The 14,284-nt window shown below is 32.0% G+C and overlaps 1 protein-coding gene across 2 annotated transcripts in view; it reads left to right on the top strand.

The window, feature by feature from the left end:
- Nucleotides 1-11,087, top strand: part of CHD1 (chromodomain helicase DNA binding protein 1) — a 71,118-nt gene extending 60,031 nt beyond the window's left edge. For both annotated transcript variants that reach the window (XM_059418290.1, XM_059418289.1), the window contains 5 exons: nucleotides 3,441-3,619; nucleotides 5,778-5,874; nucleotides 6,826-6,877; nucleotides 7,289-7,499; nucleotides 9,348-11,087. In XM_059418290.1, the coding sequence (XP_059274273.1) occupies nucleotides 3,441-3,619; nucleotides 5,778-5,874; nucleotides 6,826-6,877; nucleotides 7,289-7,499; nucleotides 9,348-9,693 (885 nt within the window). In that variant the 3' untranslated portion in view covers nucleotides 9,694-11,087. The remainder of the gene's footprint in view (nucleotides 1-3,440; nucleotides 3,620-5,777; nucleotides 5,875-6,825; nucleotides 6,878-7,288; nucleotides 7,500-9,347) is intronic.
- Nucleotides 11,088-14,284: the final 3,197 nt, after the last annotated feature.

Genomic DNA, 14,284 nt, shown 5'->3' with positions numbered 1-14,284 from the left:
CCTTTGCCTCTCCCTCTTACGCACTTGCATGTGCTCTCTCTCCTCTCTCTCTCTCTAAAAAGATAAATGAAATCTTACAAAAAAGAATACTTCCTCTTTAGGATCTCTAGAATCTGAATCTTTTTGTTGTTTTGGTATAATCTTAAGTCAGTTTTATTGCTAGTATTAATCAAATGCTATACTTGAAAGATGGAAATTTTCACTTCTAAAAACACATTTTTGTTTTACCTCCTACACCGTTTTAGATGCCCAGGTTACCTTCTTTTCCCATTGTCTTCAACTTTGTACCCTAACTAGAGAATGTTGATCATTGAACCCATTTATTTATTCGTTCCTGCTGATTCCATGGCATGCCCATATTTTGCCCATATTTTTCATGCTCTTTAAGTATAGTAGTTCCTACCTCAGTTTTTTTCCTCCTTCTTACTTTTGGCTGTTTACATCCCTCCAATCCTTAAGAATGTTGGAAACAGTCAGAATAAGCTACTCTTATTCCTGTTTTCCATCATACTTATTTGAACATATCTCTGTACTTTTCATTTTTATCTCTTACATGCTGGGATCCCTCAGCATCTTTTTAAGGTTAACCTTTCTATTTGTGACCTGGTTCTTAATCTAGCCTCTCTCCATTTTCTGTTGATTTTTTTTTTTTAAAGCCTCTCTAGGGACGCCTGGCTGGCTCAGTCGGTTGAGTCACTGCCTTTGCTCAGGTCATGATCCCAGGGTCCTGGGATTGAGTCCCGCATCGAGCTCCTTGCTCAGCAGGGAGCCTGCTTCTCTCTCTGCCTCTGCCTACCACTCTGCCTGCTTGTGCTCTCTCTCTCTGACAAATAAATAAATAAAATCTTTTAAAAAATAAAAAATAAAATAAAAAGCCTCTCTACTGGGTGGAAATAGGGAGGTGGTGGTGTGCTTTTGCTTTTCTGAAGTGAAGACTGAACGCTTTTGAACTGCTGCCCTTACTCTGCCTATTCATTACTGAGTCAAGTACCTCTTGCCACCTTTCTTTGCCTACATTTCCTCCTTAGTCTTCTGACTGGTTCATATAACTGCTGAAATGGAAAACTTCCTGTTGTGCCCAATGCACGAGTTTCTTCTCCATCAACTTTTATGATTGATCTTAAAATCGCTTGTATTATGGAGAGAAGAATGGAATAGTTTTCAACGTGGACTCTGTAGCCAGACTTTCTGAGCTCACATGATTAGGATTTTACTGCTATATAAATTTTATTTGGAACTAGCTCTGATTATTAAATTCAGTGGTCTTTTCTTGGTCCTCATTTTCCTTTACATCTTTGCTTAATTTGACACCTCTTGATTTTCTTTGTGTCTTATTGATTTGTCTCCTAAATATCCTGTGCAATTTAACAGTTAAGAAAGAGTACAGCCTTTGAGGTCAGACTTGGGTTTGACGGATGTCATTTCACTCTAAGCTTCAGTTTCTTCCATGAAATAAATAGTGTTGCAAAGCTCTACTAGCAGAATTAAATGAGGTGACTTTACACAACACATAGCTTCTAATACCTAGCAAGTGCTTTTTAAATATTGGTTATCATTGCTCCAATTCCCAGCTTCAGGCCTTGGCCTTAGCATAGATTTTGGTCAGGAATTCTTTTTTTCTTTACTGCTATCAGTCAGTGAGCAAATCATATTGGCTCTTCCATACTACTTCAAGCTATATCCATCTCTGCCTTCAATTATTTCAAAAGCTTCTTAGCTATTTTTCACTGCTCCCACTCATCTTTTGCTTATACCCTTTTCATTCCTCAGCACATACTCCACACACAGCAGCCAGAGTGATAATAACTGTTAAAGAGAGGGTAAAGTCACCCCTGCTTATTTTTTTGCTTCAAATCCTTCAGAGAGTGGCTTTCCCTCACTCAGGATGAAAGATTCATAATAGGCTAAAAGATACTGCATCTGGTTTATTATTCCCATCATCTCTTGCTACTTCTAGGTTCCGGCCATGCTGGCATTTATACTATTCCTTTGAACTTTCAATTTTTAGAACATATGTACTTGTTCTTCCCTCTGCTCAAAATCGCTTACTCTGTCATTTTCTTTAGATATATGCTCTTCTCTGAAGTCTTACTTGAAGTAGAAATTCCTCTACTTTGCTTGCTTTATTTTTCTTTGTCACCATCCAACACACTGCATCTTGTTTATTTTTTGGCTGTTTTCTCCTACTAGAGTACAGATTCCACAAAAGCAAGATCTCTTTTATTTATTGCTCTGTTTCCTGGGTCTGGGATAATGCTTAGAACATGGTTTGCCCTCAAATTACATATGTTGAATGAATCATTTTCTAGCAGAATATAAACTACCAAAATCGAGCAAGAAGCAGGAAATGTGGAGAACAGAGAGGAGTAATGCTGGAAATTGGAAAGGAAAAGATTTTCCCTTAATAAAAAAAAGACAACAGGCCTGGCAGAATTCTGATTTTAACTAAAAAGCATGTAATTCTAATATTTTTTAAATTATTCCTGACAGAAGATGGATAACTTCCAAGTGATTTGGATAAATAAGTCAATAAAACAGAATAAAATACTCAGAAACGATTCCATACATATATAGATACTTAATAAGACTGGCCCTTCCATGGCAGTGATATGAGGATTTCTTCTTTAAATAATGTTGGTTCAGCTAAATATATTTTCTGTAGTTGATCCATCCTTAAAATTCTGGGAACTAACCCAGCTTTGCTTCTTGAGGATATCATTATTTATTTTCATTTGTTTTGTATTTGTATGCATAAATAAAATTTGTATAGTTTGATTTTTTAATAATACTCTTATTTTAGTTTTGGCTTAAGGTTATAGCTTTTATTGCACATGTTGGACTTTTAACTAAATAATACAGTTTTTGATATATCATCCTTTTATTTGCATGCCAGTGATATGTAGGCATATCAAGCATTCCCAGTTCCCTGACCAGCCAAATATAAGAGCAAAATTCTTTAGCTACTTTCTTTTGTCCCAAAGGTTTAGAAGCATAGACAGTTTATACTTAAAGCTACATTGATTTTAATAGCTTTGCCAGCATTTTTATTTTATGAAGATCCTTATTTTTTACATTTTATTCTATATTAGAGTGAATCTAAGATAATGAGTTGTGTTTTGAGATACATTATTTTTTAACATTCTGTGTTTAAGACTGCTTAATAATGTGTTACAAGGTATAAAGTAACCATTTTTATAGAAGGTAATTAAACCCAAAGCTTTAACATACACAAAGATTGAATTTCAATGATAGTGAAAAACCTTACTTTCTGAAGAAAATCTGAGAGAAAAAACCCTGATATTTAAGAGCTGCGATGCAAGCTTTAATGCTTATTTTAGCATCAAATAGTGTTATATTTACTCCTATAGATGTATTGAAGAAAATAGATCTTTGTTGAATTCTTATTTTTAATACGTGTTCTTATTTTCCCATATTTAAAGTGTAAAGAAAGGATGAGGCCTGTCAAAGCAGCTTTGAAACAACTTGATAGGCCTGAAAAAGGCCTTTCAGAAAGAGAACAATTGGAGCATACTAGACAGTGTTTAATAAAAATTGGAGACCATATCACAGAATGTTTGAAAGAGTATGCAAATCCTGAACAAATCAAGCAGTGGAGAAAGTAAGTGATGTGCTTTTCAGGAAACATGAAATTTGTAATTATGTAACCATCTATTTGTGTCTTATTATTTCAGTTTCTTATTCTTAAGTTTAGGTAACAAAATAATGTTTAAAGAGGTAGCCTGAGGGCAATTGTTTTCATTTTTTCCCTTTAACTTTAAAACTTTGTATTTGTGAATGATTGCTTAATTATACATCATGATAAGCCACAGGTGGCACCTCTTCCTTTAAACACAAAATAGTGAAGGGTTGGCTGGGTGGCATAGTCACTTAAGCCCCAGACTTCAGCTCAGGTCATGATCCCAAAATCCTGGGATTGAGCCCTGCATTGGGCTCCATGTATAGTGGGGAGTCTGCTTGTCCCTTTCCCTGTGCCCCTACCTGCCTGTTGCCTGTGTTCATGTGTGTTCTCTCTCTGTCTCAAATAATTAAAATCTTTAAAAAAAAAAAAAAAAAGGTGGTGGAAACTTCCATTAAAATTCAGACTGCATTTTATTTTTAGAAATTTCTACAGTTCGCCAAATTTTTTTTAGTAATAACTTTAGAATTTTGCAGTACCAAATAAATAAATTTATTGTTAATATAAATTTAGCAGTTCATCTGCTAGGTGTAAGTATACAGCCTTGTAAAAATTAATTTTATCAAGCAATGTAAAATGCTGACTTTTACTTTCCCCTTTATTTTAGAAGCAGCAGCAACACAATTGATCTTAAAATTTGGAAATCTGAGCTGCTATAATATACAAATCACTTAATGACTACCAGATCCAGATCAGTGTTAAGCCAAGCCACTAGACAAGTTAGGAATACTCCAAAATGACCACAACCCAGTCCTATCAGTTTACTAATCCTATCAGATTACTAGTAATCATCTGTAAAATAACATCATCTGTACTTGAAACCCTTTATAAACTATATATAAGGCACTGTATATTTTTCAACTGAATGATACGATATATTATGAGGAGGGGCACCTGAGTGGCTCTGTCCATTAAGAATCTGATTCTGGATTTTGGTTCACGTTGTGATCTCAGGGTTCTGGAGATCAAGAACTCTCCCTCTACCCCTTTCCCTGTTCCCGCTCTCTTCTCTGTCTGAAATAAATAAATCTGGAAAAAGAAAAAAAAAGATATTATGAGGAAGGAGAGGAAATAATCATAAAGTACTATGTTATATTGTTTGGCTTAATCTTTTATTTATAGCTGGAATATATATACTAGAGTTTTAATGCTTTCCTTAAATACCATAAAACAGAATTCTATACATCTCAAGCTCTTTGAACTCACATGATGACTTCCAAACCACAGAACTATAGAACAGGGATACAGTAAAGTTCAATTATATATATTTATTAGGCTTAAATGGGAATATAGCCACATTATCTTTTTATATTCAAGATCCAAATTTAAAGTTTCTCTGTTAATGGGTCCCATACAGTTGCTCTTTAGCACATTCTTTTTTTTTTTTTTTTTTTAGATTTTATTGATTTATTTGATAGACAGAGATCCCAAGTAGGCAGAGAGGGGGAAGGAGGCTCCCTCCCAATTAGAGAGCCCGATATGGGGCTTGATCCAAGAACTCTGAGATTATGACCTGAACCAAAGGCAAAAGCTTTAACCAATTGAGCCACCCAGGCACCCCTCTATAACACATTCTTTAGGACCCTTCTTAAACAAGCTTAATCTACACTATCTGATGATATCTTTAGTCAGACTACTAACATAGGTTATTTCTTTTATAGTAATAGGAACCATGATATGAGTACCTTCCTGATTTGTAAGTTTATAACTTTTTGGTTTCAAAAGAGGATGGATTACTACTTTTCATTCTAAAAGATTATAAAATGAAAGGATTTGGAAGAGAAGTAAAACTTAATGTTTAATTTGGAGTCTTATTCATATGGGAGCACCAGCCTGGCTGTCTTTGGAACATGGAACTCTTGATCTTAGGGCTGTGAGTTTGGTGTTGGATGTAGAGATTACTTAAAAAGATTGGAGTCTGAACCATATAAAGTTTTTAAAAATACTAGAAATAATGTCCTTAGGCTTTTTTCCATAGAAGGCCAAGTATGTGTGTATGTGTGTTTCTGTCTAGAGGTTAGGGGTTCCATGAAAAGGCTTAATTTTTTCCACCAGACTGACTTACCTGTTCTTCTTCTAGAAACCTGTGGATTTTTGTATCTAAGTTTACGGAGTTTGATGCAAGAAAATTACATAAATTATACAAACATGCTATTAAAAAACGGCAGGAATCTCAGGTAAATTAATGCATCATATTTTTTCCATTAGTTTATGTTATTAAAACTGAGACATTCTTCCATATAGAAGAATTTAGTTAATAAATGTAGAAGGAATGAAGGAAATGCAAAATCAGTGTTAGAGCACAATAAAAGCTGTTACAGGTAGGATCTTCTGAAGGAAGCTAAAATAAGTGGTCATGAAAACAAGATATTGGCATAGTCCAAGGGTATCTCCTCCAAAGTGTTTAAAAACCACCTTAAACATTTGATCAGGGTTAATAGCATAAACCCTCAGTACATGCACTAAGAAAGGTACATCACTTTTGTGGAATTCTTAGCAAAAATGCATGCCTTAGTTTGATCATGAGAAAAATATCAGACAAACCCCAACTGAAGGATGTTCTATAGAATAACTGTCTAGTACTCTACAGAAGTGTCAAGGTCATCGAAGACAAACTAAAAAGCTGTCTGAGATTGGAGGAAATTAAGATAACATGAAAACTCATTTTTCATATGAATACCATATTGGGTCTTGGAGCAGAAAAAAGATTTTACTGGAAAAATGTAAAACTTGAATAAAGTTTCTAATTCAGTACATAGTATTGTCCCAACGTTAATTACTCAGTTTTAACTATGCTGTGCTCTTTTGTAAGATACTAACATTAGGAGAAGCTGGGTAAAAGGCATATGGGAACTCTAGGTACTTTTTTTGCAGCTTTTCTGTAAGTCTAAAATTCTTTCAATTTTAAATAAAATTTTTTCATTTTAAAGAAAGTCATAGGGGACAGATAGTCTGTGTTTTTAAAAAAGGTATCTGGAAGTGATACATTTATACATTCTAATATATGAGGACTTCTTTTAATATATGAGGATTTTCTTTTTAGGGTGGTTATTTTTTTTTCTTTTTCCAATTTTGTAAGGGTATTTGAAGCCACTTTAAAGATTCTTACGTATCTGCATTTATTTTAGCAAAATAATGACCAGAACAGCAACTTGAATGCTCAAGTGATTAGAAATCCAGGTAAGTGTTACTAATTGTTTTAGAGACTAAATTTAAAAATTGTTTTCCTCTTTCAGGTTTGTTTTACGCAATACCCACATTTTTCTATCAAATCTTGTTATCTTAAACAGTAATCCTTTTAGCTTATTAATCTTCCCATAAATCAACCTCTTGTCAGTTTCTAGAACTTATAGAATAATTGTTAAAGTGAATGTATTTTTAAAAACACAAAAATACAAAAAAAAAAATTAAAAAGAGACCATTTCTGAAGTATTTAACTGTTGAACAACTGATTTTTTTTTCTGGAGTTGAATTAGGTATTCTTATAATCTAGCAGCAAAGTTACTTTTGTACCATGTTTTTTTTTTGTCTGTTTTCTCTTTGTTTGTTTTTACACGTCATTAACCAAAGCTGTACTCTTTTATCTAATAGATGTGGAAAGATTAAAAGAGAATACAAATCACGATGATAGCAGCAGGGACAGTTATTCATCTGATAGACATTTATCTCAGTATCATGATCATCATAAAGACCGACATCAGGGAGATTCTTATAAAAAGAGTGACTCTAGGAAAAGACCCTATTCTTCTTTTAGTAATGGTAAAGATCATCGTGACTGGGATCATTACAAGCAAGAAAGCAGGTAAACTGGACAATTAGTTTTAAAATTTTGCTTATTCGTATCTTTTTTTTTTTTTTTTTTTAAGTTTGCAATACTCGACTTTGTATCAGTCAGTTCAGTATTCAGGTAATCATTACAAATCATAAGTGAAATAAAGGTGTTTGTTTACAAATAAAAAAATTGATACATAGTCCTTTTTTAATATTGAGAACTGAATTTCTATAAATTTTTTTTAATTCTTAATTTAAGATCAGAGTGCTATAATAAATCATAGGATTCATTTTTATTGGTTGATTTTAGGAGATTATTGGCTCAAATACTCTTCAAAATACAATAATAGACTAAAATAAAAGCTCAGTGGAATATGACTGAAATTTGATGGGGGGAGTTTTGTATTCCATTAAAAAACGGGAAAAATTAACTGATCTGAAAACACTTTACTGAGTTTATATTTAATCACAACAATCTGGGAAGTTTTGAAATCAGAAGTTTTCTCTGTTTATTGTTGTTATTTGAAAACTAAGTAGTAAAAAACCTTATATAATCACAAAATACATTATTTGATAAAGGAATACTTTCATCAGTTAATTATAATTATGAAGAGCAAAAGATAAAACAGAAGAATAAGTAAAGATCAGAAATAGAGAAATTAGTAGATTTTCTTTTCATTTTAGTTAGGCTCACTGCAATAATTTCTTCTGTCATAGAAGCACTGTCATAAATACAGCAATTCTGGAATTGCTCTTAGAATTAGAAAAGGCACACAAAACAAAAAGATCTGTTTACATGTTGTAGTAAATTTTTATAATTTCACAGGTTTATGGAACATAATTTTATGTTGTTTATAACAACAACCTTTCCCCAACTAATGAAAATTCTCTTCTGACAAATTAGTTCACAGACTGCATTTTAGAGGTCTTTATTTTTTTTCTGGTTAAAAGTTCATAAAAGGCTCTGATTTCAAGTGTATTCTGTATCATTATCTTAATCTCCACTTCCAGATAACTTAGATGCAGTAGTATAACTTTTGCATAGGATAGTAGCAGCCAGTTGAAAAATGGGCGTTTGAACTAAATGAAATAATTCAGACAGAGAAAGACAAATACCATGTGATTTCACTTGTGTCTGGAATCTTAAAAAAAAAAAAAAAAGAAACAGAAAACAAACAAAACTCATCAATACAGAGAATAAAGCAATGATTGCCAGAAGGGAGGGGGGGCGTTGGGGGGATAGGTGAATTAAGTAAAGGGGACTAATAGGTACAGACTTGCAGTTATAAATTTATATAAATTCAGATAATTATAATATATAAGTAATTTATATATTTATATTATTTATATAAATAATTTATATAATTTAAATAAATTCAGATAATTATATAATATATAATTATATAAATTTATGAATTTATGTAAATATAAACTTATATCGGGATATAAAGTACAGCTTGGGAATAGTCAGTATTGTAATTACTTTGTATGGTGACAGATTGTAACTACACTGAACCATGGTGAGCATTCCATATTGTGTATAATTTCAAATCTCTTTATGTTGTACACCTGAAGCTAATGTGATAAGTATAAGTTATGCTTTAACTAAAAAATAAAATGGGCATATAAAATAAGCTGCTGTCTGAGGTATTCTGTATGATTCACTTCAGTTTTGTGAATTGAATCATTTTTCTAGCAAGACATGTAGAGATAGATCCAATGACTGAAGCTCATTTAGGAAGCTTTTGTAATGAAACACAGAGCTTATATCCAATTAAGAAGATGCCTTAAAGTATTTTTCTGTTTTATTTTTTAATTATTTTATTTAGAAATTTTAAATTCACATTATTAATTTAATCCCTCATTTATCTTTTATTAGGTATTACAGTGATAGAGAGAAACACAGAAAACTGGATGATCACAGGAGTAGAGATCACAGGTCAAATTTGGAAGGAAGTTTAAAGGATAGATCTCATTCTGATCATCGTTCTCATTCAGATCATCGGTTACATTCAGACCATCGGGCAAGTTCTGAATATACACACCATAAATCTTCCAGGGATTATAGGTATCATTCAGATTGGCAAATGGACCACAGAGCTTCCAGTAGTGGCCCCAGATCACCTTTAGATCAGAGATCTTCTTATGGCTCCAGATCTCCATTTGAACACTCAGTTGAACACAAAAGTACACCCGAGCATACCTGGAGTAGTCGGAAAACATAACAAAAACTGATACTTTGTTTTTCTGGACTTTTCTTTTAGCCATATATCATAAACCAACACAGTAATTGCCTTACATGACTTGAAAGATATAAACAGATCTTCTATCAGTAGCAGTATTGTTACTTCTTTCCAGGATGCAAGGTCTATTATCCCAACAGAAGAGAAAATATTTTTATATTTAAGGATTATGCTGCACTGTACTACAAATACTGTAGTACTTTTTTTTTCTTTTTTAAAGAAATGGAAAATGTTTACTATTACAGGGACCTCAACACTGCCCTTCCATATAGGCTGGATAAAACTGTTTTTAAGTCAGTGATTTTAGACTGACCTCCATTTAAATTATGTTTGTATATGAACTTTACTCTGACCTGTGATCATGTTTCAGGAAGGAATGAAAGAGAGTTCTTTTCTTAATAAAGAAAAAACACTCAAGGACTTTGTTCACTTTCCAAAGCTACTTGTTTACATTGTACACTGCGACCACCTTGCCGCTTTTCATCACAAGCTTGAATATTTAAATTCTGTACTTATATCTGTAAAATAGCCAGGAATTTCCTGTTTGTGATCTATTATTATGCCTTTTTACACACACACATACACACAAATGGCTGTAAATTATTGTAAATGGATTAAAATGAGCTTTCCTTACTTCCTTTCCCTTCTCAGGCTTTTTTTGACTGTTCCTTTCCCTACCAACTCAGGCCTTCTTATCATTTGAAAATATCAGTGTAATAACACTTTTTAATGATTTGTCTGATGGAATCATTGTTTAGAATGTAAAAAATGGGGAAAGGGGCCACTTAATTCCATTAGTCCTCTTTTTATATTGACTATTTTATTAGATACATGTTATTTTTTTTTTCTTTTATAGTAAATATTGTGTTTGTAGTAACAAAATGGTGAGATAATATGTAAAATCTAAACTGCATGCTCTGGAAACATTTTTTTCAGATGCATTTGGTTTAAAAGGGTAGGTGTATGAACACTTTTCAGAATCCAAAATGGCCAAAAGTTATTGTAAATCCATTTGTTTTCCCTTTTCATGTGGGCAATAATGTCAAATGTGCTATGCAGCCAGGTAACATTTTAGATAAACTTGATTGACTTTTAATATAAACTGTTACAATGCACACTGATTGTATATAAAAACCTTATATATGACAAATTAAATTTAAGAAAAAGGATATGTGGGCTCCTGTAATTTTCTGCTGCATTCTTATTCCCTTAAGCACTTAACTTTGTTTTTTTTTTTTTTAAGTGATAATGTTTAGCTACCAGGAAAAAGGTATTTTGGTAAGCAGTTAACTATTGTCAATGTGTGGCACTACAACTAAATCTATTTTGAAGACTATATGAACAATCTATGAAGTAAAATTGAGATCATAGAAATCTTTGTTGGACTCTTGTTGGTTTCCTGCAGATTTTATTTTAGAATGCCTTATATTTATTCACAGATTTTTATTTTGTTATATTCAGTGGGAATTTTTGAGTCAGTGTGGCATACATTGGATGTGTGCTATGCTGTAGCGAATTTGAATCTTAACTTCGACAAATATAAGTATATTGGTATATGCTTATAATATTCTTAAATGTGTCCCTGTTGATTAACTGTGGGAACAGTCTACAGAAATTTATTCATAGATGGGTGTATTTTTTAGACATTTTTTCTTTTATCTATTTAGGTCTAAGATTTTATCTGTACGAAACAAAGCTTCCCCGTCCCCCTTTTTTGGGAATAGTGATACCTCTTTTAGTTACCCTGAAGAATAATAATCTATTTTTCCCTGGCATATCAGATAACATAGCAAAAATAACTCAGTGTTTAAACATTAATTTATAATTAAATATAAAAGTGATAAAACAGTTTAGTGCCAGTACATTTTTTAAGCTTTTCCACTTTTTTCCATATTGAGTATAAATGATTATTCCATAAGATAGCATTTAACAAGGAAATACAATACTTAATGAAATTGTAATATTAACACAGAAAACAGATCAGGGTTGGCATTTTTAATTCATTTTGTAGCTGGGATATTTGTGTTATATCCTATTGTACAGATTTCATAGAAGAACAATATTAACATATTTTGAGGCAATGGAATGGCTTTAATTTCTTAATGACATATCTAGTTGAATATTTCAGTCACTTAATTAGTTGAGTTGAATGAAAAATCTAAAACTGTTTGTAACATTAATTGATGGAAAATATGTTCATTATTTGTAAGAAATCATCAATCCTGTAGAAAAGGAATAAGCCATAAACTTATTAAGACACAATGGAGAAGAACATTAGTGCATAGATATAACAGGGAACATTCTCTATAAAATATGCTTAAATTTTGTCTTACATGCTTATTCTGCTTTGCTATTTTTATTCATTTGTGTTTAAATTTTCAAGGGTGAGAGATTATGCATAGTACTGTACCAGTTAACCTCCACTTCAATAATATACAATAAATGATTCTTATTAAAAGCAATGGCCTCTTTGCTTATAAAGAAAATATTCTTTGTTCAGGATATGTTAGAAAATAATTTTAGACTGGAAAGCTGTCAAAAACGAGTGTGAATGATTCATTAATTTCAGAGTAAGTGGCTTAATAAAACAAACCTTTATAGTTGCATGAAATATGGTAGGTTACATATATGGTAATTTATGTAATCCATTTTTCTAGTTAAATAATGAAAGGGTTGTATAGATACACTGATTGACACTGATTTCATTTCTATGGGATTTAAAGAATATGCCCTGGGGTAATTAGCATAATTCCTATCTTCATTACTCTTTCTGACTAAATAATAATAGAGTTTTATAGTTGTAATTGTTTTGCAGGAAGTACAGTGATTTGGGAGTAAGGGTAGGTAGGGAAAAGCAGCTAATTTTTAAATATGGGATTCTTTTGGACTTACCCATCTTCATTTGAAATTGTAATACGAACTCATAAATGTGGCTTGTTAAAATTTTAAGTAGTTTGTTACTTAACAAGTAATGCAAAAAAAAATTTTAAATGTTTCTAAATTGATATTTAAGGTATTAATATAAACAACTATCAGACCCCATTACTGAATTTCAAGACTCATATATTGTATCACTTAATGCAAGATTTGTGATGAACATGTTTAAGGACAGGCAACTAGGCACAGTACAACAAAAATACCCTGAGGCAAAATAATGTCAAAAAAACTTCTTGTTAAAAGTTTAAAACAAAACAATTGAAATTATATTTTCTCCTGGCAATGGCTATAGTAATTGATTTGATAGATGCTTTGTGCTAACTTTTTCTTCTTTTTTTAAGAACCAAATAGATTGATTTTATTATAGGATATCTTTAGATTCTTTATAAAGAAAGACCTAAGGATAGGAGATCCTAACTACATTAAAGAATCAAAGATAAGATTATTTGGTAAAGTAGGATTAAAATATACTTCTAGGTTTTTTCCAAATACCTATACAAATTCTTCAGTGGGACTTCATGTGCCATATTTTCTATCCTAAAAGGCCTTTAGTCACCTTGTCCTTTAATCAAAATAAAACAAAAAACCACCAAACTTAACCCACCTTTATTTTGAAATAAGACTGGTAGTTCAAATTCCCAAATGAATAAGATGCTTTTAATTCTATGTCCCAATCTGCATTTGAGTCTTGATCTAAATATTAAATTGAAATGGTATAGGTTGTCTCCAAACAAAACTTGAGTTCATAATGCTTCTCTTAAATGAGCTAAAATATTGATTGCATGGATGATCTACATTATCTGCCAGAAATGTGGATTGAATTGTAGTTTTATTATTTTAGACTACTGTTAGGTTTTCAGTCTGTTGATGAGCTGTGGAATTGACCTGACACATTGTTTTTTTCCTCTTTTTACCGTTCAAAACTTGCTTTGTCTCTGGTGTTCTTCTATTTCACTATGCTGAGTTTAGGTGTGGTTTTATTTTTTTTTAGATCAGGTCTTGCCTCAACCAGTTCTTGGTACTTTCTGGAAACCTATGGTATTACTATCATAATGGTTTTTTTTTTTTTTTTTTTTTTTTATGTCTGTCCTCTGTCTCACCAATTTTACTGTTTTCCTTTAATCTTTCCATTTCTGTGCTGAATATCTTCAGCTTCAACTACTCCCCTGAACTCATCTCCACTTAGATATCTAATAGGTATCTAATCTTAAAGTATGTAAAACCAGACTCAGCCCTTCTCCACCAGTAACATCAAACAACAACAAAACAACTGCCAATCTTCCATAATTTTTGATAAATGAATGGGCTTGGCAATCATAACTTTATAATATGTGGCACTTAACCCCTAGCTATTTCTATTCTTTCTGTCTCACATTACTCCTATTGTTTAGAATACCCCAAAGAATACTTTTGGGACTTTGCATTGTTGGTCATTCAGTCAAGAAAGCCTTTATCCCTCCCTGATTTGTACAAAACTTGTTCCCTCACTTAAATAATTCAAGTCAAGTCTGCTCACATGTCACATCAAGTCTCTAAACTGGTGCTGTGCCCCTATCAATCATTTTTGAATCCCTTTTCTTTTCCTTCTAGCACTTGTCATTACTTGACTTTTTTTTTTTTTTTCTTTTTTTCATTT

This window comes from Mustela nigripes, chromosome 12 (genome assembly GCF_022355385.1).
Source record: "Mustela nigripes isolate SB6536 chromosome 12, MUSNIG.SB6536, whole genome shotgun sequence".
Taxonomy (NCBI): domain Eukaryota; kingdom Metazoa; phylum Chordata; class Mammalia; order Carnivora; family Mustelidae; genus Mustela; species Mustela nigripes.
Note: the sequence above shows the minus strand (reverse complement) of the source record. Positions and strands in the feature narration are given on the sequence as shown.